General features: G+C 39.4%; 5 protein-coding genes across 10 annotated transcripts in view; 4 read left to right on the top strand and 1 right to left on the bottom strand.

Moving 5' to 3' along the window:
• The window catches only part of LOC147757925 (mitochondrial glutamate carrier 1-like), an 11,381-nt gene extending 8,401 nt beyond the window's left edge, over window positions 1–2,980 (top strand). Inside the window, exons 3-5 of the mRNA XM_086981664.1 lie at window positions 1,395–1,582; window positions 1,949–2,064; window positions 2,583–2,980. Of these exons, the coding sequence (XP_086837790.1) occupies window positions 1,395–1,582; window positions 1,949–2,064; window positions 2,583–2,980 (702 nt within the window). The remainder of the gene's footprint in view (window positions 1–1,394; window positions 1,583–1,948; window positions 2,065–2,582) is intronic.
• Window positions 1–10,827, bottom strand: part of HERC2 (E3 ubiquitin-protein ligase HERC2) — a 42,399-nt gene extending 31,572 nt beyond the window's left edge. For both annotated transcript variants that reach the window (XM_022794066.2, XM_022794068.2), the window contains exons 1-11: window positions 10,436–10,827; window positions 8,681–8,927; window positions 8,089–8,220; window positions 7,551–7,785; window positions 6,999–7,304; window positions 6,611–6,827; window positions 6,014–6,226; window positions 5,710–5,910; window positions 5,273–5,391; window positions 4,745–5,007; window positions 4,113–4,447 (exon numbers count right to left, since the gene is read on the bottom strand). In XM_022794066.2, the coding sequence (XP_022649801.1) occupies window positions 4,113–4,447; window positions 4,745–5,007; window positions 5,273–5,391; window positions 5,710–5,910; window positions 6,014–6,226; window positions 6,611–6,827; window positions 6,999–7,304; window positions 7,551–7,785; window positions 8,089–8,220; window positions 8,681–8,927; window positions 10,436–10,519 (2,352 nt within the window). In that variant the 5' untranslated portion in view covers window positions 10,520–10,827. The remainder of the gene's footprint in view (window positions 1–4,112; window positions 4,448–4,744; window positions 5,008–5,272; window positions 5,392–5,709; window positions 5,911–6,013; window positions 6,227–6,610; window positions 6,828–6,998; window positions 7,305–7,550; window positions 7,786–8,088; window positions 8,221–8,680; window positions 8,928–10,435) is intronic.
• A 235-nt stretch (window positions 10,828–11,062) lies between these two features.
• LOC111244388 (U6 snRNA-associated Sm-like protein LSm4) lies at window positions 11,063–13,444 on the top strand. Its single transcript, XM_022791437.2, has 4 exons — window positions 11,063–11,268; window positions 11,437–11,478; window positions 12,074–12,172; window positions 12,574–13,444. The coding sequence occupies exons 1-4, from the start codon at window positions 11,266–11,268 to the stop codon at window positions 12,799–12,801; spliced, it is 372 nt and encodes a 123-aa protein (XP_022647172.1). The 5' UTR covers window positions 11,063–11,265; the 3' UTR covers window positions 12,802–13,444.
• A 2,410-nt stretch (window positions 13,445–15,854) lies between these two features.
• On the top strand, window positions 15,855–19,091 carry LOC111245101 (uncharacterized). 5 transcript variants are annotated; one of them, XM_086981667.1, is made up of 7 exons: window positions 15,855–16,136; window positions 16,580–16,666; window positions 16,932–17,008; window positions 17,102–17,127; window positions 17,687–17,750; window positions 18,117–18,233; window positions 18,939–19,091. In XM_086981667.1, exons 3-7 carry the CDS (start codon window positions 17,004–17,006, stop codon window positions 19,006–19,008), a joined length of 282 nt encoding a protein of 93 aa, XP_086837793.1. In that variant the 5' UTR covers window positions 15,855–16,136; window positions 16,580–16,666; window positions 16,932–17,003; the 3' UTR covers window positions 19,009–19,091. The 5 variants fall into 5 exon arrangements, with proteins under 5 accessions (XP_086837793.1, XP_086837794.1, XP_086837791.1 ...); XM_086981668.1 differs by having other exon boundaries at window positions 15,855–16,195; XM_086981666.1 differs by lacking the exon at window positions 16,932–17,008 and having other exon boundaries at window positions 15,857–16,195.
• A 238-nt stretch (window positions 19,092–19,329) lies between these two features.
• LOC147757924 (uncharacterized) lies at window positions 19,330–23,405 on the top strand. Its single transcript, XM_086981670.1, has 3 exons — window positions 19,330–21,904; window positions 23,002–23,090; window positions 23,267–23,405. Exons 1-3 carry the CDS (start codon window positions 21,720–21,722, stop codon window positions 23,353–23,355), a joined length of 363 nt encoding a protein of 120 aa, XP_086837796.1. The 5' UTR covers window positions 19,330–21,719; the 3' UTR covers window positions 23,356–23,405.
• The last annotated feature ends 142 nt before the right edge of the window (window positions 23,406–23,547 follow it).

The following is a 23,547-nucleotide window of genomic DNA, read 5'->3' as shown; positions in this document are numbered from 1 at the left end:
ACACAGAGTGTGTCTCTGTGTGTGTGTGTGTCTCTGTGTGTGTGTTTGTGTGTGTGTGTGTGTGTGTGTGTGTGTGTGTGTGTGTGTGTGTGTGTGTGTGTGTGTGTGTGTGTGTGTGTGTGTGTGTGTGTGTGTGTGTGTGTGTGTGTGTGTGTGTGTGTGTGTGTGTGTGTGTGTGTGTGTGTGTGTGTGTGTGTGTGTGTGTGTGTGTGTGTGTGTGTGTGTGTGTGTGTGTGTGTGTGTGTGTGTGTGTGTGTGTGTGTGTGTGTGTGTGTGTGTGTGTGTATGTCTGTGTGTGTGTATTCGTTGATTCCTTTTTACCTGTCAGCTATCGCAGGAGAAGATGTCCTCCTGATTGTAACAGGGGTGCTCATTAGCTTTGTAACAGCGTTTGACGTGTGTTTCGAACGACAATTGTCATCATTATATTTTGAGTATCGAAGCATTTATGAAAAGTAGTATATGGATGCTGCGAATTACAATAATATAATTCAAGGTTCTAGGATTTAAATTAGGACACCTTAGTTTTTGAACGTTTTCTCGGGCCTTTCGTCCATCGCTCAATCTTTCAAAAACAACTAACATTAATACACGTAGGCGTGAATCTACATTTGGACTCAATTCCTTTATACTGCCGGGTGCAATGAAAAGAGAGTCACTTCGTCGGTTTTATTGACACTAAAAAACGTATCGAAAAAGATCAAGGTTGCGTATTTTATTATATATGTACAATTATATGTACTGCTTCTGTTATGCAAAAAATAAATGCAAAGAACAGAGACCAAACAGGCATTCTATCGATAGCGAACAACACACACGACTTCTTGGTGATTTAACTCAACCCTAAGCCATTTACATTATCCTTTCGAATCGTTCCAAATACGAGATCATACCCTAGTTACTAACATCTGCGGCTTTCAGCATATAGATTGCGTAACGACATACCTCTCAGGTCGAACGCATGGACGATAGACTCCTGTTGTTTTAATTAATTAATTAAAGCCGTGGCTCCGAGTGAATTGATACTGATCCATTGTACAATACGTCGAAAATAATAATCAGCTCATAGCGTTACTTTCACTAAATGGCATTTTCTTCCACGGTGTACGTATTGGAGATGAACGTTGCAGTGGGAAGAGATTAAATACTATACGAATCTATACACATTTCTAACCGTGTAATTGTATTATTAAGTAGTCAATTAATTCAAAAAGCCGATTTTCCTACTCAATAGTAAAATATTTTCTCAAATTTTTCGATTCAAACTGCTCCGATAAGGGCAGTCAGATGTCCAAGCTCCTTCCATAGAAATTAACAGTAAATACTTAAATTTCAATGCTTACTGCACGCACGCATATGGCTTTGTTTCTTGCAACCAAAATGCCTTTGTTTAGATTGGGCCAAAGGGCGAGGCACAATACAAGTCTATGTTAGACTGTTTCCGTAAGACGTACGCACGCGAAGGTTATTTCGGCATGTATCGAGGTTCAGCGGTCAACATTCTGCTCATCACACCGGAGAAGGCAATCAAGCTTACAGCCAACGACTTCTTCCGACACTATCTAACTGACGCGCGAGTCGGGTGAGTTTTGGGCTCTGCCGTCAATAGCTGGTTGGCTGAGAAGTTTACCCCGCTTCATCATCTTCATTGGTTTCTTCGAAAGCCCAACAGAGAGAATAACTTCCCGCGGAATGGGTTGCTCTATTCAATTGTCCATCGTTTATCTTCGATAAATTCGAAACAAAAGGGGTCCGTTCGAGATTAGAAAGTACATGTTATTTAATGCAGCTATTTGATGTATGTTAAAAAGACAGATCATGAATAATAAGACACAAGTCGCAGATTGGCATCTGTCGATAGGTCGCGAAGATTATCACTCATGCAAATATACCGAACTAATTTATGCTCGCGGTTCACTTTTGCTGTCTGTGCGTCACATGATTGTAGAAAATTATCGTTAGCAAATGAAATGCTTGCGGGTGGTGGAGCTGGATTCTGTCAGATCGTTGTTACAACCCCTATGGAATTGCTTAAAATTCAGCTGCAGGACGCCGGAAGAGTTGGTAAGTGGCAAACAACAATCGTCTTTTTTACAGAAGCGTGTGAAAAATGGTTTTAGGCGAGGGAAAACAGACTGACGCACTTTACAATTCTCTTGGAGCTCTATTACTTGCACCTTTGATGGAATACTGGACATTTGAACGATTTAGCTGTCTTTCATGGCTCTAAACATTGCTTTGCATTATATTCTGGCTTATTTTCTCACATTAGTACAGCAAGGTTTTTGAGCAAGTGCGACAATGGCCGGTTGTTCACTCAGCTGACTGCTTCAGCGGATAACAAATAAGCTAGGGTAATGTGCTGCTGAAAGTGAGGATAAACCCTAGTAAGGCTAATGCCTATAAAGAATAAAGAAAAGACCGGTTGTGGGAATGAAGTTTTTGGTGGCGCACACAACGTTGTCCACGCTGTTTTTCACAATAACAAAGCCAATCTGTTCATATCTGTATAACTTAACGCTTTCCGTTCTTGGATTGTTGCGTTATACTAATTCTGATTTTTATCGTCTAATTTTATCTAGCGAAGTCAAGCAGCGGGGTACTGAAGTTATCGGCAACAACAATCGCTATGGACTTAATTAAACGCGAGGGTATTGTGGGCTTGTACAAAGGCACAGGAGCGACAATACTTCGTGATGTAACATTTTCGATGATCTACTTTCCGCTATTCGCCAACCTTAACTCGCTCGGACCAAAACGTGAGGACGGAACAACGGTGTTTTGGGCAAGCTTTTTGTCTGGCTGCATAGCTGGATCAACTGCCGCTTGTGCCGTAAACCCCATGGATGTGGTGAAAACGCGATTACAACTACTGACCAAGGGAAGCGGCGAAGAAAATTACAACGGAGTGGCCGATGCTTGCATGTACGTATCTTATCTCACACATGATTTGTATTCTTCGGACCCAATCAACATGTAATAGTCTGAACAAGACAAGGCTTTAAGAAGCCCATGTTTGTGGGACCATCGAAATTTTCAGCCAACAGTAAGCATAGAGGTGCACTGAACTGCCATAGTCAGAACTATAGTCCCCGTCTGCTTCTCCGCTGAGCGCCACTAGTTAATCGATGACCAATAAAAAGACAATTACCCTAAGAAATAGAAAAACAAAAATATTGATCTCGTAATGTCAATACTGATATTTTCGCAGTAATGACTATCATAAGCCATTAAAAAATCCACTGTACGCTTGCAGTTTGATGAACTGGAAGCACCCTGTGTTTTGGTATTATATCATAAGTATGAACTGATGCTATGCTGGACAAAGTTCCAGGCAGGTGTAAGGCTGCCCCAGAATTTTATTTGTGAATTACATTGTTACGAGCGAGTACAAACAGAACCACACAAATACAGCTATTAAAGACGTGGTAAAGTGCTGCGACCCTGAATAATATAATAAAAGCAATGATTATTTCGTCTACTGTATATGGACTTAGAGGTCAATTACCAAAACGGTATTGTTGGTGATTATTCGATATATCTTCTCTTGGTATTTCTGTATAACGGTTTCTAAAAAGGTCTTAACCGTGATCAGAAGAAAACGTTTACGCACAGATATGGTCAGAAGTCATAAACGTATCCCAATAACGCATAGAGCAGAAGTGAACGGTTAATAAAAGTATTAAAAAACTCAAAATTGTGTTTTTGCTTTAAGTAAGCTAGTCTGTCTAGCGATGACGAATAACAGAAATAATTTGGATTTTAGATTTCGCCTTTGAGAACGTAGAAATTCTCATGCTTCCCGTGTTGTATACGTTAGGTTTGAATTTACAGTCACATCTACCAAAAATGACGGCACATGTTTCTGTGCATTACACTTCATCTGGATATCTCGTGCAGAACAGGGCCAGCCAGGAATAAAAATAGGTTAAAATGGCGAACGTCATTTTTGGTGAGATCTCACAGGTACGTTGCATAGTCAAGAGTTGTTACTGACAAATAAATATTTAAACGATCCTTCAGCGTATATAACAATTGCGTAGAGTTTATGTGCCTTGAAATTACAAAATTATGTAATGTATATGAAAAAAACTTTTATGATTTTGACTTACCGAGCCGTGGCCAACAGAAGCTCCTCCAAACGGCAACCCAGCTAAGACGTCCAGTTCCGTGGTTTTAGGCTCAAGATAGTCCCAAAGCCAGTACGAGAGGTCTTCGCCGACAAAGATACACCGAGTTGGGCCTAATGCCACATGAATTGCTTTCACACCGCCTAACAGACCTTCGAGATGCACTGGCGAGTGGCATGAACTTGTCCACATGTACAAAGAGCCATCCTTATGCAATGCTATGCATTTACCGTGGCCGGAAAAAACGTCGGCGACACATTTGTGTAAGCAGCTCAATTCGGGAAATGGTTGATCCGTGCCCCACATGTACAATCCTCCTATGTCGACCCAAAAAAAGAGATACAAAGATTTAGCCATTAGTCAAACTTTCGAACCGAATCTGACTATGCGTAGACTTCAAAAGATCTATAAGTTTAACGATAAAATTTAGGTATGAGTTTAGAATAATTACAAAAACTTGGTAAAATAATCCAAAGTCAGAAAAAAAATTAGCTGGACAAATATAGTTTACCTACCTTAAGAGATCAGAACCTAATCTGCTAGAGCGGTAAGCGCTGATGGTATTACTGCATTCACGAGACTTTTCTGTATTTACCGCAAACAATGTTCCTTACCATGTTGCGTGAGGGCGAGGTTAACCCCATTGCCAATAACAACCTTGCTTAGTCTAACCGTCGTGCCAAGGGAATCGGGGCAGCGTACTTCGGTTGAGATATCTTCAAGTGTTTTAAGTACGAATAATCTTTGCACTCCTCCAGGAGCCGACCCAGGCGTTGTCTTCGCTCCGTTTCCGGGTCCACAAAGAACTAGTACGTTTTCTCCAAAGGCGCTTATCGATTCCACCATATCAGGAAGAACGCCCACCACTCGAACGTCCCTGTGAAGGTGGGTGCAGCAGAAAAACATGATTAATCTTTTAACATATGTTTAGAAGGAGCAGCGCGAACAACGGTCCTTTTGGTTCTTCTAGAGTGAAACAGCTGAAACTCCGCTAAAGGTAAGTATCAAATATTGAATACATAGAATCCGTCTAGACTAATGTGAGAGTCGGGAATTTTTAAGACGGTGTCTTTGTTGGGCTTGGGTAGTTGTTATTACTCGAGTTTCAATGATACAGCGGTCTAAGGAATAGTCGGACCAACCTTGCGTCGCTAAGGGACCACTTGTAGAGTTTGCCTTCCTCCGACACGGCAAAGATCTCGCTTATAGTAATAGCTAACTGAGACATTTTTTCCTTGATATTTACCAATTGACACGGATACTGAAATTATAGTCCAGAAGCAGATAGGCAGATTGTCAATAAGATCTTGACCCTAATTTAGAACTATTATTAGTACGAGGTCGATTCGATTAAATGTATGCTGTGTGCGTAACTAATACACATAAACGACAACTATTAAATAAGTTATTACTCAGATGCATAAAAACCGAATGAATTTTTAAAACGCTTGCAAAAAAATGCATGTATATGGGCAAGTGCGCCGGATGCATTTTACACCCAGCCATTTGGGTCATTTTTTTTATCGTAAGCGTATGAGCTTACTCAACATAAGTGCAAAACGATATCGACTCAACTTACAAGAAACAATGCATCATAGTCCTGTCGGTAGATGCGTCCATCTTTGGCTAGTATGAGCAGGTACGCCTCATAAAAAACAACCGTCTTGATTGTCAGATGAAGATCGTCAAGACGAGTTGGAGTGAGGGTCTTTGCCATTCCGCTACAGAGACGCTCATTGCCCCAATAGAAGACTTCCTGACACGAAACACCATCCCGTTCCTTAATTACGAAGAGATTCAAAACATTGAAAAAATAACTTAGTAAATAAATTTTGAAAGATATTATCACAAACTGCAGAGAAACATAGAATATTATTTCTTACCGTATCCGGTACGCAGAAGGTTCGTTTTGAAGCTCTGGGTAGATGAGGTGCTGCCATCTTGTCCAGCAAAGCCATGATCAGCATTGCGCACTGCTTAAGGTCAACGGGTAGCTGTTCACACTCTGCTTCTGATTCGGCACTCGGGAGTTGTAGAAAGTCCAGGAGGGCACGGTTGGGATTTATTGATAACCAGCCATCATCATCTGTAGGCCACTGGAATATCCAGTAAATATTCAGTCAAATGTTAGGCATAAGCAACTATAATGATCGTTTAAACAATAACAAGAATTGGGAAACACAGAAAACTAGTTAGAAACATGGGAATTGAAACAGTGTAAGTTTTACTTTACCAGTTGACTAAACCTTTAGGTTAAGCATACACGAATTTCAGTATGTTGCGATTATCGTTTCTTTCTAGCTAGCCGTTAGCTAGTTGCGAAAATTTAGATTGCCAAATCTTGTTTAAATTCAAGCTGCAAAAGAGCCCAGGTAGCTTTGAACTTCTCTCTTGAAATCTCTTTGAAGGAAAACACGCTTCGAACGAGCAGACTATTGACAAACACATTTGGATACCCTTCTCATGCACGTGTACCTTACCTGGCTTGCAGAGGCGATTTGTTGAAAGCGTTGTAGGACAGAAAGAAGAGAGGCGCACATTTGTCCTGGCTGTCTGTTGTCAGCGCGACCCCATAAAGTCCACAATAGCTGTACAGCCGATAACACTTGTTGCAATCCTGCTTGTTGTAGGACCAACTCAAACAGGAGTCGAAGCGCCAGCTGCCGATCTCCCTCGGGCACCGTCATGTTCAGTTCGCTACATGAAATAGTGCAAAAACATTCCTGTGAATAGTTACCACAGATAGATTGGGGTATTATTTGCTAATAGATATTTAAAATAGATTGTTTTCTAAATTCTAGTTTAGTTTTTGTTTCTATGCTAAATATCTATGCTATATGATCGTAAGGTTCGCACTGATCTACGTACTCAAGAATGACGCTCCGAAGGAATTTGTGGCTCATAGCAATGACTTCCAACCACACGGAATTGTCATGTCGAAATAGAGTTCCCGCAGGAAGAACCCGCAAAGCGTGAAGGGCATCCCTCAGTAGGTCTGCGCAAAGATCACCATCTTCTCCGCAACGCCAAGCGCGTTTTAAAAACGCAAACGCAAAACCTAAGGCCGCTTTAGACCCCAGTCGAGCAAGCGCCTCTGTAGGCGTCAAGTCCGGTGCAGTCGTTTGCATACCGCCCACAGCACCCGATGGTCCTGCCGGTTGGTTTTCAGTTGATCTGCAAAGATCAACAAAAAAACCCGCGACTAAATAGCGGAAAATCCACACCCTGGAATATGTTTGTAACTACTTACCTACACGAAACGTATGTCAAAGCACGAATCTGACTTACGTCAGATGCAGGTTTATAATGTACTCCATTATGTGTATATTAACTTAGAAGTAGTATAACATAAACATAAATTAATGTAACTATTATTTCAAGCCCAAAAATTAATTATGACTGTTGAACTGCGGCACGTACGGCTGCTTCGGTATCGATGCAGGGGGCGCAGTTCCGGTCCGGGTGGGCGCTTTGACGGAGAACCCAAAATGGGTATCACTAACAGCAAGAGTTCCTTGAGCCGTGAAAAAGCGTTCGGCCAATAAAAGTTGTTGTCGTAGTCTTCGCGACCAGAGCGTAGTGCGAGCAGATTCACACGCCGTCCAGTGATCCTCGCGCGATAACTCTTCAAAATATCGTAGAATATTCGCCCTGCCTGAGTAAGAGAAAAGTAGGCATATTATGATGCAAGCTTAAAGTAGCAAACATAATAACGATGTATAAAGGGGTGATTAGCTATCATTCGATTCACCACACATTTAAAAGTTGCTCTCTGTTATAATGAATCTTCATTTTTTTGCGTTTCGTTTGTCGTAGCTTGAAAAAGATGTACGAGTACATCAAAACACATTGTTAGCTGTGATTTCTAGGCCTGCATAATGCATCGGTTTTGTGGCACCTCCTACCAGTAGCAAACGAGGAAATCAAACAGACTAAAAAGGAAATTTATTTAACACACCTGGTGGATCTGCCCATGTCCAGTTTTCCAAAATCTGGGCTGATGTTGGGCTTGAGCCCACTTTTGCGGATGGCAGGGGAAAGCATTTTTTGCACATTCCACTTGAACTCCACCGACCGCCCGATGCTCCGTCTGAAATATTCACATCAATAAAATAACAAACAATGATGCTTTCTTTTTCATTCACCCTAAAGTATAATGTTTCTTGACAAAAACATCCTCTTTTAAGGTAAACGGCAGGGACAAAACAGCTTTCTTGATAGCTAGCCTTAAAATATCAGTGCTTTCTTAATAAGCCGATCAACTATAACAACAAGCAACAAGAAGACGAAAACCTGTATTAAAAGCAAAGACAAAACAACAGGTAAGCTACTGTAAGAAAAATTAAGTACGTACATGATATCGTTATGGGCGACTCACTGGACGATTCCGAGATGTTGTTTTTTTAGAATGTTCGCACTGTGTTAGGTCTCTACCTAAAACTAATACGAATTAAATTAAATAAACTCTAAACTAATATGAATTAAATGCATAGATATTTCATAGCAATTGCTACTCCAATCATGTTTTGCTAACGTCGTGTAATACGTACCATCCTTCCCGATATCACCGTCAGCTTGTGGCGGGTCAACAGCGTTCCAACAGGTCTCAAGCTCACAATCTGCCAGGAGATGGAACCAAAGTCTGGTGGCTAGTGGTTCCCGAAATGTGTCTTGAAGGTCGGCCCGGCGCCATTTTGCATCGTGGGCAGGGGAAGGCCTCAAACGAAAGCATTCACAGTTGCTCATACCGCCCAAACTTCTGCAACCAGCTTCATTGCCTCCAAAGGGCAACATTATCTACATCGATATCAACAAAGGAAAACGAAGTTATTGAAAAATTGCTTGGGTTGAGCTTGGAACGAGTTGAAATTCAAATCTTCTAACCATTTCTGCAATGCTGTTTAGCATCTGAGCCGACCAACTACTTTCGGTGCGTCTTTGATTCAAGACTTGTTTGAATTTGTTTGAATTGTTTTCAAAAAGTAGCAATTAAATAGGCGGAAGCATGACGGCCAGTGGTACTATTTTCGACTATTATAAATGAACCATATATCATAATACATGAGTATCACCTAAACCATTGGTATCTTTCCTGAGGGTAAGCCTACAAACTGGCTTTTACAAAAATTAACGCTTTGTGTATGACAATTTCGGTGAACAATATAAAGACTAACGCTACAAGCACAAATAATAATATAGCCGAAGTACGAACAGTTATGGCCAACAATTTTATCTACGTAATAATAATAATAATCAAAATTGCAGCAATAACACTGTGCTGAATTACAACATCTTACATCCGTAAATATCACATGCCATAAAAATACGTTATGGTGTTATGAAATGTTTTTCATCGTTCATGAAGCAAAATATTGCCGACCATAAATAGTACAATACAGTTGATAATTTGACGATTTTGAAAACAGCGAATATAATCTTTGTTCTATTATGGACCTTGTCTAGATTTTACATCGCGATATTCCCTACGCAATACTACACGATTTCTGCGCATCAAGTAAATAAATTTTTTTATATGCCTTTCTGTCCCGTCTAGCCCAAACAACGCTGGTTATGAGTTCCTCAGCTGTTTGAAAAATATTAGCCTCCAAACGAATAAACAAAGACGCTGTCTATGCATTCTATTATTAAATAGAGAACATAGATTTGCGCAGAAAGAGAGAGTTACTACAGGATAACTGACTCACTAGCCGCAAAATACTAGCTTTCAGATTTAGAAAATTTTAAGCATCTGTTTAAATGCTGGCCAGGCAAATGTAGACAATGGTCCACTGCTTGGCAGTTTAATTCTTGACCAAGTTAGAGCTTCGTGTTTTCGAAGTGAATATGGGATTCCCTGATGAAGCTTCTAATTGAAGTAAATCTAGCATCAGAATAACCTAAACTAAAATAATTGGGCAGTGCGCGCAATTCCGCGCTGTTGCGCACTACCCTTTTGTCATTTCGTAAACACTGTTACATTTCATAGCTTGACTAGCCCGATCTATAATTTACCTAAACTGTCCACAGGGTGTAGTTAGCGAATGCGGATAGCACTAGTGCCATTGGCTACTTAAAATACATGTCGAATCTTAACCTTGCAATAACCGTGCCACGACCAGCAACTTCCTCCTGTCTCTAATAGCGGTCATAAGCTCTAAACGTCAATTGATACCAAATTACTAGTAACCATCTTATGGTGTACCAAGTTCCACGTAAGCATACCCATAAGCTAATTGGATTTGCTAAATAAAAATCATTTAACAGCAACAACAGCAAAAAATTGTCCTGGTCGCATGTATACTCACTGTTTGTAGAGTCAGTCCAAAAGATGGACGCGCTCCGTCTTTGGTGCTAACACTCAGCTGATCTGCTGGCACTGGGAACACCATATAACCACAGACCCACTAACACACACTCACTTGACTCACATTAAATAAGAGTCTATTTATGTTTTATATTTTGCTTATTTTTACTGTGTGGGGATGGAAGGCGTAATTATTTTACTGTCTGATAGTTCTACATTGGTCTATCAATATAGCCAGACAATTCCCGCAATTCAGCCACATTTTCCACTCACTTCAGTCTTTTTCGATTTCTATTTCGTTTACCACCTCAGGTATGCTGCGCCTTCTCTTTCACACGCTCACACACATACGCACACACACACAGACACTAACACGCCCTCTCTCTATCTCCCTATATCTCCTTTCGCTGTCTCTTCACACTCCTCTCTCCCTCTCTCACGGCACTGAAAGTGATCAGTGTAGTCTGCGTGTTTATTTAGCTATCAGCTGGTAAAAACCAACGTACTTGCAGGACGCGTCGATTTTATTAATTGACCATATTATGGGACGATGGCGACTATATGGTGATTATTGTATCTAGCACATCTGTCGTGTGATAATACATCTTTCGACGTTATTATACGCAAAGTGGTGGACTTCAAGAGACAGAGAACATATCAGGCTTTTTCTGCGAAAATTGCCGCCAACACTAAGTGGATTTGTTGCCAGCCGCATCGCTGTAAATAAGTTAGTGTAAACAATCAAGAATTCAACAAAATAAATTCGGTATCAAAGAGTCGTTTCTAAGTTTTATTCGATATATTCGGCCGGCAAACTTTCAGTGAATAGAAATGGTAAGACAACTGATATTTTTTACCCTATTGTACAATCAAAACAATAACATATATTTTGTCACCGTTTCGTAAATACGTAATTTTAATACGCATTGAACAATCAAACAGGTTTTTTTCAAGTCAGGAGCCTAACTAGTTGATTCATAACTATAAATATATTAATTTCAGCTGCCATTGTCTTTGCTTAAAACTGCCCAAAACCATCCTATGGTAAGTAGGCTGTTTAATACTTTCATCGTGTAATCTAATTCATGTGCTTCATAAGGTGTCCTTAAGCGATTTTTTTAGTTATTATGATCTGCGTTCTAACAAATGTCTAATAATAATCTCATAATCTGCTATAAAGACGCTAATTTTTGAAAAGAAAAAAATATTTAGAGCAATTGATTTGAGAAATAGGCTCTTCTGCGAGTGTTATGAGGGTAATATTAGTTGTTGCATCCTAATTTTTATTGGGGGAAAAACCGTGAAATCCAATGTGAATCTGACGCGCAAGGTAATTATTTCAAATAGCGGTGCTAAGTGTGGCTCATTTGTCGTGTGAATATGCGCAGCAGTGCCGAGGAGTTCACGGCACTATCAAGTAATGAAATAAAAAACATTTCGAAATTGTCTTAACTTAGATTTTCATATCGCTTAACATATGTCGTTATTTACCCCCACACATCTATGTTTTGTTTAATTTAAAGTATGTGTTCACGTCCGTAGTGTATGCTATGTATGCGGTATAGCAAATTCGATTCTTTTTTTTTAATCAGATTTCAATTTCATCAAAATTTTCAATTTATCATTTCATCACCGACAGCTGGTGGAATTGAAAAACGGTGAGACGTACAATGGGCATCTTGTCAGTTGTGACAATTGGATGAATATTAACTTGCGTGAAGTCATCTGTACATCAAGGGTGAGTTATTGCAGATAAATGTGCATCTATATATTTTTGATGGCAGAAATGACAAATTTACATAAAATTGTTTGTAAATAGCATCTAGTAATTTGTTTTTAAAATACTACACTATTTGCATCTGGTATTACTAGTGTATGGTATACAACTTGTAAGTTAAGTAATGAAATGAGATAATGACAATTGAATATACTTTACATAGATAAGCTTTGGTATAGATGAAGATATATCAAGTTTTTTTCGCTCCCAATGAATACTACAATAAAGATACACTCAATAAATATTTCGTATGCAATTCTTCACGGCAACTTACTATTGCATCAGCGACATGAACCCGAACGACGACAGTGGCAGCTGGGAGTTCATACATTGTATTCAACCCAGTTTCTTTCTGTTCGTAGGATGGTGATAAATTCTGGCGTTTACCCGAATGCTATATTCGGGGCAACACTATCAGATTCCTTCGAATTCCCGACGAAGTCATCGACATGGTCAAAGAGGACCTTCAGTCTGGCCAGGGTGGTGGAGGCCGGGGTGGACGCGGCCGAGGCAATTTCCGCGGAAGGGGTGGGCCTCGAGGCGGTCACCATCGAGGAGCTCCCGGAGGGCATCGCGGTAGAGGGATGTAAATATGTGGACTAATGAACCTAAAACTGCTAATAAAAATCACACAACGATTTGACAAAAGTTAGGCTGCCGATCAGCCACCAACGACAAACGCACATTTAACTAACAGAGTCACCAAAACGTCGTTTCGAGATAGTCTATACCCAGCGTTCAGCAGCTTTCGGCTCAGGACATCGACTCCGTATTACGAACTTGTACCATAAGAGAAATACGCTGCTTCAAGACATTCACCTGTGGAAGTCACTAGTGTGACATTTGTCACAAGCGATCCAAGCAATATTCGCTGGCTAGTAATGCCTGAGTAGTGTTAACAATATAATGCCTCTCCATTCAATTGTAGCCAGGGGTTAACCATATTTCCTTCTTGTATGTATATACTAATCTCTTGAGCTGAACAAATAATGGTAACGCTGAATGTATGTTAAAAGGTGAAGCATAAATGTGCATTCATTACGGTGGCATCGTGGGTTGAATCATTATAGAATCGCTAATACTGTAATTCGCTTTGATATCTATACATAAATACCAAGTAATAGATCATGATTAGACTAGCACGCGATGGGAATGAACCGAATTGTAAATATGTCTTGAATTTACTGTAATAAATATAAATTGTAGTAATCGTAGCACTAAACGGTGCGCGTATGCAGATTGTTTTTTATTTTGTAGATGTACGTGCTTCTATACTGGAATCCCTAAAACGTTCAGTCCTTTGTGTTTAATATTTCGTGGCTCAATTCACAAAAAATGAGAAAATGTGTGAGCTTAGAACGCTTACCTGAACAAAATTGGTAATATCTAGCTGTTATCATATGAACCAATTACAAACGACAGGGATTTTCCTATCGAATGCACTGCACACTTGATAACAGCAATAATGGATGTTGACTGATAGATTTCTTAATGTCTTCCAATGAAAGATTTGGACTTTTGTGTGATCGTGAAAACCCAATGAATCGCTATTTATTTATATATAATACCTTATAAATGGGTCAATAGCTTTTATATTAAGACTTCTATATATATGATGTTAGTATTCACTCCTTTCTTAAAAAAAGCGCGAACAGTTCCTACGCAAAATTTAATTTATTCAATTTTTGGAAGAGCAGTAAAGGTTTTCGCTTCTTACGTCCCTTTTGCAATTTTCGTTTGCTGATGGTCCAGTATTAAAGAAAGTTAGAAACTCTTCCTTCTACATGGCACTGTTTTGCCTAGATACAAAATTGTACATTAAATTTTGGCTCTAAAAACTAATATGTCGGTGAGAAAGAAGGTAATTTGAGACATTTTGCCGATATCAAAAAGCTACGATAACAACATAGAAAAAATATTGGTTTAAGGACAGCAAAAGGATCTGGGCTCCCACAGAAACTGTCCGCTATCAAAAGTGGTTCCAGGCGGCCCTTCGTTACATGCGTGAAATATTGCTAAACACTTCAAAATTGTGTTGTTTGAAACTATTTTTAGGTGACGTTTTTAGCTGTAGGGTCTTTTTCAGTTTTGCAGATGAACAGTAACTTTTAAAAACGTTCTCTGCCACTTACACATACGTAATTCTTTTTTAAAGCCATCTCTGGAGTCCAAACATTTTGTGACTATAATCAACTGACGATCCTTGTAGAGCAGGAAATGCGCTAAAGAGAACAATGTTATTAATATATAACGATTAATAAAAAGCAATGACCAAAAGACGTTGCTATACTTACCCGAGTACCTATTAAACGTGGTGCGCGACAAAGGTCCATTGGGTGTCGAGCGATGTTGTAGACAGTTTGGATACTGACAAATGTACGACATAATCGCTTATTTAACTGGAACTAACTTCTTAGAAAGTTAAAAAATTCTTAGAAGAACATGATCTCTTTTTGCCTATGGCGTATCACAACTACTGTTAACTTGCAAAATTCTGGAAGGAATGCACAATAACTTGTAGCTCCTTGTTTATTTTAAATAAAAAGATTCCGATTAAAGTGTTAAGGGCCGCAACGCAATGGTGGTGAATAGTTTTAGCTGGGCAATAATAGCTTTCTAAAGCCTATTGTGTCGGCAATACGACATGGTAAAAAAACAGCAAAAAAAAAAAGAATGAAGGAAGTTAGGCAGTAGACATTGTTATTTGAAATGTTGCTTAAGTCGTAAACTTGCATGAAATGTACATGTAAAAAATAGAACGACCACAATTTTGTTAGCCAGTTCTAGAAGCAGGAAGAGTTCATCGTCTTAAATCTAAAAACTATTAATTGGATCTAAGTGGTTACCTTTATTCATCCTTCAATTTTCTCTCAATAGAAGAAAGATAGAGAAGGCCTCAATGATATAAACGTTTTTATGTATTTATTTTTGCGCTTTCAATAATATGTATCATTTGGTCTTAAAGTATCTAGGCCCTTGTATGCGCTTTTTCCTATATATTACAACAACATTAGTCTAATGTTACAATTTCAGGGTCAAGAATCCAAGTATTGTTTTCCGTTTGCTCTGGCGTAGCTCGGAATCTTGTCATGCTTCTGTAGTATGTTCGATTGTAATGTTCTATCGGTAAAACAATGCGGCACACGTTCGGTGTTTGCTTATTCAAATGGTATACCTGAGAGATCCTAATATATGCTAAAATGTTATAGACGGCTTTTGCCGTGTCGGAACAACCCCTATTTTATAATATGGATTTATTTGTATTTCTTATTGGAAAGTTTTGTCTCTTCTCAAGGCGCACTTGAAAATATCTCTGTTAAAGAGTGAACATTTTACAGTCCAGTTTAATCGCACTTCTTTTGTCCATGTCTACGTCGTAAATACTATTTTTATCATAACACCGATTCGCTTCGATTGAATTTAGAGAAATTTAGACAGATTTGTTCCCTACAGAATCTGTTGTTGATGTTCGGAGTGAGAATATAGACACGAAGGAACGGTTAAAGATTAGATTTTAGCCGTTGTTTTTGTATCGTAGAGCCATGCGTGACCGGCACAGAACATTGACAGGCATGTGCATGGGACCTGTACAACGCTGAGTGGACCTTTCCCTTGTAAGTTGCTATTTGACGTTGTTGACGTTCGTGCATTAACAGATGAGAGAAGCCTGCCACAAGATGGTGGACAGCTCTATGCTAAAGGAGAGTAACGTTTTTTCAGCTGCTCTGATTGTGCAATTTTCTCTGCTCGTAGATTGTTTTCTTCATGCTTACCTAATTACGGCAGAATTGACAACGACAGATACTTCATATGCAAACCACTTGGACGAAATTGCCATGACGAGGATGCCGGAGCAGGGTTCAACGGTGGTATTAGGAGAAGCCGAAAAGCGTGCGTCCTCCAAAGCATTTGCTTTATTATCACAGTAAGTGCCATCGAAAAGGATTTACTCTACTCGTGTAGAAAATGAAAACATTTAGTACGGTAAATATATGCTGGCCAATTTTGATTTGATGTCGCAACCGCCACCGTCGCTATCGACTGTAAAGGAATGAATTCCAATTCGAATTTACCAAATTGTTCATCTTCGATGGCTTCATAAACCGTCCACAATAAACTAGCGAAGTATAACAGCGTCATGCGAAGCATCACGTTCGTTCATAACATGTGTATTAAAGGAGAATTAGGAAAAGCATTCTATTTTGAAGTGCACAAAAACGTTGTAACCAGTTTCCCAAAGGAAAGTATTTAAAGAAAATAATTATTTGATCAGTTCGTCCAACGGTTTGAAAAAGAAAAATGTATTTAGAGAAGTGAATTTCGTACATGTAATTCATGGTGAAGTGCGCTCTTTACCGTGTTTTTCAGGATCAAATACGTGCTTGATATGAATAACAGAACGATGGAGTTCGTTGCTGAAGTAGAAGGGCAGCTTGAGGAGTACTTTAGGAAAATGTAAGGACTCTAGAGGCTATAGTTGCTATAGCTTTACTTAGTACTTTTGCTGCACAAATTCTCGCGGTAAATGTTTGATAGCTTTGCACGCTTACTGCAAAGCGTAGGCATTTCTGTTGGCGTATTACTAGCCGCTTATATCACAGATTAAATCTGAGCAGATCTTACTCAAAGTGGAGCGTTATGCAAGATTCTTCGGAAATTCTGTTTACGTGTAAATCCGTATTAGACGATGACACGAGTAAAATATTTGGATTGGATTCAGGTGTGTACTGGAATCTCCAAACCAACTTCAAGTAAATAAACTAAACTGACAAAATGCGTTCAGTGGCTTTATATGAGGTACGCTAATTAATACTGAGTATAGTGAATTCATGAGCCATAGAAAATATTTATATATAATTTGCTATATTGTTGACGTTACCATTGTTTCAGTGGAGAAGAGGTGCGCCGAAAGCAGGGTAAGTATAAACCTATCTCTTCGCAATTTTCGGCTACGTAGTAAACACCGCAATAAATTTAAGAATCGCACCTCGTCAAAGTACGATAGGGTACTATTATGCATTTATTCATAATAATAGGTCTACTAGAAGTAGGCAATTTTATAGAACTATACAGATAAGAATTCACTGATAAAATGTTTAATACATATCTTGTCGTATAGTACCGTCGCTGATTTGAGATTGAGTCAATTTTGAAAATCATAAATTTGTACAGAAAGCTGTCTTTTCTCATAACTTGTGTATTAACGATTTAAAATGTTAAAGTTTTTGTTAAAGCTATTCAAAACTTGCTATTGCTGATAAACTCTATTATTTTTCGATCCTCTAAAATCGTATAATTTGGAGGTGTATAGGGCATGTACTTTTCGGGACAGCCCAGTAGGTTCCCCTAGCTAAGATTTGGGCGCAATGTTAAAATCAGACCATTAGTTTTTATATAGTTCTAGTAAGAGAATGAGGTTAGGTTAACTTATATCGTAAAAAATAAATAACTCCGAGCAAAATTTGCCAATTTCAGAGAACATTCGAGCCGAATTCGATAATCTGACGGAGACTAAAAAAAAAATTGAAAGACTAATTGAGTGAGTGTAATGGTCTGGACGTTTTTGGCTATTTAGGACTTTTTAAAACTCTAGAACATTGCCTATGTTGAATCTGTTTTCTCAGTTTCAAATATTTTGTTTCACCGTCCAGCCGCTTTAGTGGCAATCCGTTTTCCTTTTATGACACAACTCCTTTTAAAACTGGACTTCCGACAAGAGCCGACGTCCTATCCAGCCGGGACTACGCTCCCAAAAGTCAACGTATTACCGATATAGCTGAACATACTGAACTCAGCAATTTGTTAAAGCGGTTTCTACCGGCTCCCTCTATACACTCGCAAGTTTTCGATAAAATAACATTGAATTAAGTTAAAGTTATTAATTATGGGTCTGATTTTTTATTAGGATGACAGATCACGAGCTTGAGGAAGTACGGACACGAGGCGTAAAGCTCGAGAGGTTCTACATAGCTAATCTACACACTTTGAATACATTTCTTGCGGAAGAGCTGACAAAACAAGAGTAAGTAATGTCTGTCTAATAATTGTCGTATCCCCTGCAACGTACGCAAAAATGTTATCTACGTTGGAGAGGCAGATTCATACATCATATGCTAAATTGATCTTTATGTGCTTTGTTTTGTCTTAAAATATATAACGCTTACAAAATAGAGGTTTATGGACTGTTTTACATTGTACTACTACTTGGTTTTGTAGTTAAGGCTGCACAGCATTATATCAATCGCTCTATGCTCAGAAACAAATAGCTCTATATTCTAGAAGATATATCTAAAAGAGGAACGAAAATATCTGTATCAATTTGTACGCTGAAAGAACTCTCGCTGACTTACCTTTCACCCAAGCCTGAGCTTATTAGTTATGTCTTCATGTGAAAAGATAGAATTTAACAGTAGGAAAGAGAAACGGCTTACGAAGTACATTCAAGTTTGAATGTGCTTATAGAGCACTCAAAATCCTGGTCCTTATCATTATAGGGTAAGCACTTCTTGCTCGTAAATACAAATTTGAAGTTAAATACCACCTGCGTAGGTAATTCAGTAGTCGCCAAAAACGGTGATCCTAAGGTTTTTTGCTGCCTTTGTGGGCCCATTCTTCTCCATGAGGTATCTGAAGAGACAAAAGAAGATGACACCAATTCTATAACGTAATGTAATAAAGCGTATCAGTGTAAGTCGTAACGAGTGGTATTTTGGCTTCGCTGTTTCAGAGCGCGGGTGTTTATTCTGGACGGTTATCATGTTGTTGACGAACACGAAAATACGATGGAAAGTTCGTAGTAATATATGCAAGTCGAAAAAGCCGATTGCCGTATAATAAAGTCATATTTTTTTTTAAAGAAAGCATTAAAAATGCAAGTAAACAGTATATATTTATTATCCAAGTAACTCACTGATCTGTACATATCCCGTGCTATGTGTATTAAACTTACAGAAATATATATTGACTTAGTAAATAGAAGTGATGTGCTTAACTATCCTAAGATGATGAGTGGCCATTCAGTACGATGTGTTATACATTGAATTAGAGCTGCAATAGCTTTGATTCGCATCACGTAAACTATATGCATAGGTCAGCACTCATCACGAACACAGCATGACAAAAGCTATTGTCTGTGAGATAATTGTATTTAGGCAGTGAGGGTACAGTTGCTCATGGTAAGGTTTTCATTGGAGGATTAGTCTATCAAATGTCAAAGAGGTAATGATACGCGAACATTGTAGCACATTCCGAGGTTTCTGCGAACAGTGTTTTGAATGTTCGCTTACTTTGCCTGGTCTCGTTTCTAAACGAGTATCTTTTTAGTCGATATCATGCACAGCCTTCTTCCTCCCTCTTCTACAGCACGTGAACGATGTTGTTGCGTGTTCGCAGAAAAACAGATTCATTTTGTTAGCACTAGATTACGATTCAGTATCTTTCTAAGTTAGGCTGTGTGCAGCTTGCCACCGGACTGCGGGAGATCGATGCGCGACAGAGTCGGTCATGGACAATTACGCAGTAAAAACTGGGTGCAACAAAGCTGTCAACTGCGTCAACGAGGGCTACGTAATAATCCTCGTGGTTCGGTAAAAATAATGAAAGTTCAGTATGATTTTATTTAACAATAAAATTAAGCTAAACGAACAGAGTTCGTACCTTGATATAAAATGGATTTTTTTAAAAGTCCTGTTTTTTTACAGCAGACATTAACAGAACTGCTACCGCCCTGAATATATATATATTCAGTCTAAAAATATTTATTTTGTACTTTTATGTAACAAAACTTTTTTTCAAACAATATTTATTTGAAAAGGTTTATTTCTACGGGCGAATTTTGAATTAGCTTACTATTACACTTTCTACAACGAGACGCTACGTTAGACACAATACTTAACAAAGGCGGTAAAACCGGGTTTTATACCTAGTTCTATTGCCGTCTGCTGGTTCTCGATACGATTGTTGATTTAAATCTAAAATAAATGTGTATGTAGAATGTGTATGTATCTTAATATGCAAAAGGTACAGTTAAAGTTCGTCGTACGATCCTGAATCAGGTCGTAAACAAACAATCAACTACTAAACCTAGTATTCGTGTCACTGCAATTTGCACACGTCAGAGAAGTAGCCTATCTATAGTATGGTGAATTTAATACATCATAAGGCGTTTTAAGACAATATTATAATGCGATTATAAGCTTGGCGTTGTTAAGCCTGACGTTAGTCACGCCGATTTCGCCCCAAAATAAATGTGTCATCAAACCACCACCGAATCGCAGAGGAGTGTGAATTGGATCTTCTCGCTGTTACGAAAAAAGGCTTGTGTGCCTTTGTTTATATAGCCAATAATGGTTTTTGTGTGCACGCAATTGAATGGATACAAAATAAGGTTAACGCGATCTCTGTCCTTGTTTTATCAGCAGGGTAACTGTTAATTAATTATCTTAACAGCACGTTAACTTCTTAGATGAGTGACTGCATGAGCGAGAGTCTTGTGAGCGTTGCATGGCTGGCTGTGCGTCTAACTGACCGGTCCGTTGATTCGAATACATGCGTTAAGCACTTGACCAGAGTTGTCCACTTGTCAGGTAGTATTCACGGCGAAATTACTCAATGCATTTAAGTAGCCAAAGCTTCCTTTGATCCTTGACTGATTTGGTAGGGCATTTGCATGAAACGTAAGTCTAGGCACAAGACAAGTGGCTGGGGAGAAAGCGACGGAAAAAGGCCTTAAAAACCGTTAGGGCTACCTGTAGTGCCCTCTGGTAGTCTCATCTCATCTCGTAAAGTTACTGATTTTGAGTGAAAACAGAAACTGATGTATTGCCGATCTCTGTATAGTCATTGCAACCATTGCAGGATGGCTGTAATGCGCGATAGTCCCACTAGCGGCGTATATTTACTTGTCGAACGTCGTTGCGGACGGCGTCTAGTAGAATCTCGCCGCTGAAAATTGTTTCGGGATACTGGACAGCTGAAACGTTTATGACAAAAGAGAATAGCCCATCTGACAATTTATTTTTCTAACATTTATGGACATTCTTAATTGGTACTTACAAGATCGGCCAAATATTTTCCGTTAAGGCTAGTATGAGTTATGCCTGGATAGAATGACGTTTCAAAGAAAAGGGGTAATAATTTCACTGAATACGAAGCTCAACTTTGGCTGGGCTTCGAATTTTAACGTCATGCCTTTGATAGGCGAGTTCGCATTGGAAACGCCGCAGTAAAGCCAACGCCTATTTTTTAATCTTAAAATACGTATTTAATGAATTGAAGTGGTCGACCCTTGAACAAAAGGACTGCTACCGTATCAGATAGCTATAAAAACCCCCCTGTCCGTCTTTGGAGTGGAGATGCATAACAATCGCTGGCTCCATACACAGATATGGTTCGTCTACATGCACATCGATTCCGTTTAGAGTGCCTATCAGCAACAAGTTCTATAAAATCGACGTAGATCGTAATGTAAGGGGCGCTCACAAGCTGGCATTCTCTATCCGGTGTACCAATGGCCATCTTTAGTATGGAGGTACGTCATGTACGAATCAAGTCATATGTGGAACCATACGATTTGAAAAAAGTACTATCGCAGAAAGTACATTGTACTAAAGGAGACGTCCAGACAAACAGGAACAGGTCCAAACGCGACCGTTTACTGCATGTTTGCGCTTTCTGTCGTTATTACGTGCTGCAGTAAGTATCGAGCACGACACGCAATGGTAAACGCAGACTTGTATTATTTATTTTTTACTCAACGGCTTTTGGAGTATTTGTATTTTTCAAGACTTGGACGTTGCGTTAAAAGGTCAGCTTCCCTAACCTTTAGTTTGCATGCTATTATCTTTGTACGGACCGAATTAATTGACAGTTCTTCGCTTCAAAATCTGCTTGAATACGTATCAGTATAATTTCTGAGGTCCTTTACGTCTGTTTTTCGAACAAAATCAGCCTTCCCCTCAGTTTTATGTCTTAATATCGGCAAGCGAAGTGAAATACCAGCAATTAACTTGAAAGGGGTGTCCCGGCAGTAATATTTTCTTGTCTGGCAACATAATCGGGACTGCGGGTTAGCGATTTCGACTTCTGGTTGGAGCGAATCTCACTGTGTAAGTCAATCATGAGCCACAAAGCAACCGAATGTGATTTAAAAGCAATGTACAAGATTTGCACTTCTCGATGGCGCCCCACTCCCCAAAGATTGGATTTATTGCTTGTGGACGCTAATCGATCTGTCAGAATCGTCGAATACCACAGAATAGCAAAAAAATCAATATCTTATATTATTTATAAGTGGGCATGACGTTGAGCTCGAATGGTCGCGTTTTTTTTAGCATGGCTGCAGAACTCATGATTTCTTAAATGGCTTACTACAAATTTCTAAATTAAGGTAATAGTTTTACAGCTATCGATCTACTTAATTATACACAGACTGTGTGGCGTCCATCAATGGGGTATGGAGGCGTAACCTCACCCGCGGCCCGGGAGGCCTGGGGCGATCCTGGCGAGCATGTACCAAGTCGCCATTATAACAAAAATGATCCTCTTTACTCAAGGGTACAACTATGAAAGTGTAGAACTTCTACTACTGGTTGTAAGAACAGTTTATTCGACTACAAAGTCTGGGAACACAACCGAATATACGCCGCTGGTTTTAGTTTGGCTTTTCATTCTAGCGGCCGTTAAGCCTTCTTCGAATGGCAATTGTGTTTCAATATGGCTTCGCTGCTAGAGCACAGATAAGTCCCTTCGCGAGAGAGGCGTTTCTAAATTTTTACTTTCTTTCCGATTAGCATGGCTGATATTGGCAGCGCTCGTTGGTCCTTGTACGTGACCTTATCAAAGGCTTGTAACTATCTGCGAGACGGAAAGCTTAGTGAGGGTGAGTTGGCTTTTGCTGTATCATTGTTGGCGGAGCCTTTAAGTCAAAAAACTTTTTTTTTTACCATTTTAAGAGTCGATTGCATCATCAGCTGCAAGCGATTACCAATGAGACGAGGTGCGGATGGAAGGCGAAGTAGTAACAGTGATCAATGGAAAGGATTTGTGGCTTTGCAGAGTTTCTCTGTGGATCGCGATTCGCTTCAATGCGTAGTGACTCGCGCGGCGTAAATCGATGTCCATATCGGATTAGTATGTACCAGTAGTCTCAGACAAAAAGTGTGGTGCTCCATGGATAGAAGCGACGCGTCTCTCACTGTCAAAGCTAACTCTGCTGGAAAGGTCAGTTTCTGTGTGGAAAGGGCTAAATCGAGCTTGGCTAGTTGTGCGTGCATTTACAACAACCGCAACATAAAAGAAAGACACACACACATACACACGCAGAGACGCTTATGTAC

Source organism: Varroa destructor, unplaced genomic scaffold (genome assembly GCF_002443255.2).
Source record: "Varroa destructor unplaced genomic scaffold, Vdes_3.0 BEIS01000002.1, whole genome shotgun sequence".
In the NCBI taxonomy this organism is placed as follows: Eukaryota; Metazoa; Arthropoda; class Arachnida; order Mesostigmata; family Varroidae; genus Varroa; species Varroa destructor.
The sequence above is the reverse complement of the archived record's forward strand: the minus strand, read 5'-3'. Positions and strand labels throughout refer to the sequence as shown.

Bases quoted from the DNA above. Each gene is read 5' to 3' on its own strand.
- LOC147757924 (XM_086981670.1), top strand. From the start codon at position 21,720: ATGGCCATCTTTAGTATGGAGGTACGTCATGTACGAATCAAGTCATAT. The intron at 21,905-23,001 runs GTAAGTATCGAG...CTTTCCGATTAG, and splicing joins TGTCGTTATTACGTGCTGCA to CATGGCTGATATTGGCAGCG. The intron at 23,091-23,266 runs GTGAGTTGGCTT...GTGGCTTTGCAG, and splicing joins AGACGGAAAGCTTAGTGAGG to AGTTTCTCTGTGGATCGCGA.
- LOC111244388 (XM_022791437.2), top strand. The intron at 11,479-12,073 runs GTAAGTAGGCTG...CATCACCGACAG, and splicing joins CTGCCCAAAACCATCCTATG to CTGGTGGAATTGAAAAACGG. The intron at 12,173-12,573 runs GTGAGTTATTGC...TTCTGTTCGTAG, and splicing joins AAGTCATCTGTACATCAAGG to GATGGTGATAAATTCTGGCG.
- LOC111245101 (XM_022792946.2), top strand. From the start codon at position 15,868: ATGAGAGAAGCCTGCCACAAGATGGTGGACAGCTCTATGCTAAAGGAG. The intron at 16,137-16,579 runs GTAAGTGCCATC...CGTGTTTTTCAG, and splicing joins GCATTTGCTTTATTATCACA to GATCAAATACGTGCTTGATA. The intron at 16,667-17,101 runs GTAAGGACTCTA...CCATTGTTTCAG, and splicing joins GAGGAGTACTTTAGGAAAAT to TGGAGAAGAGGTGCGCCGAA.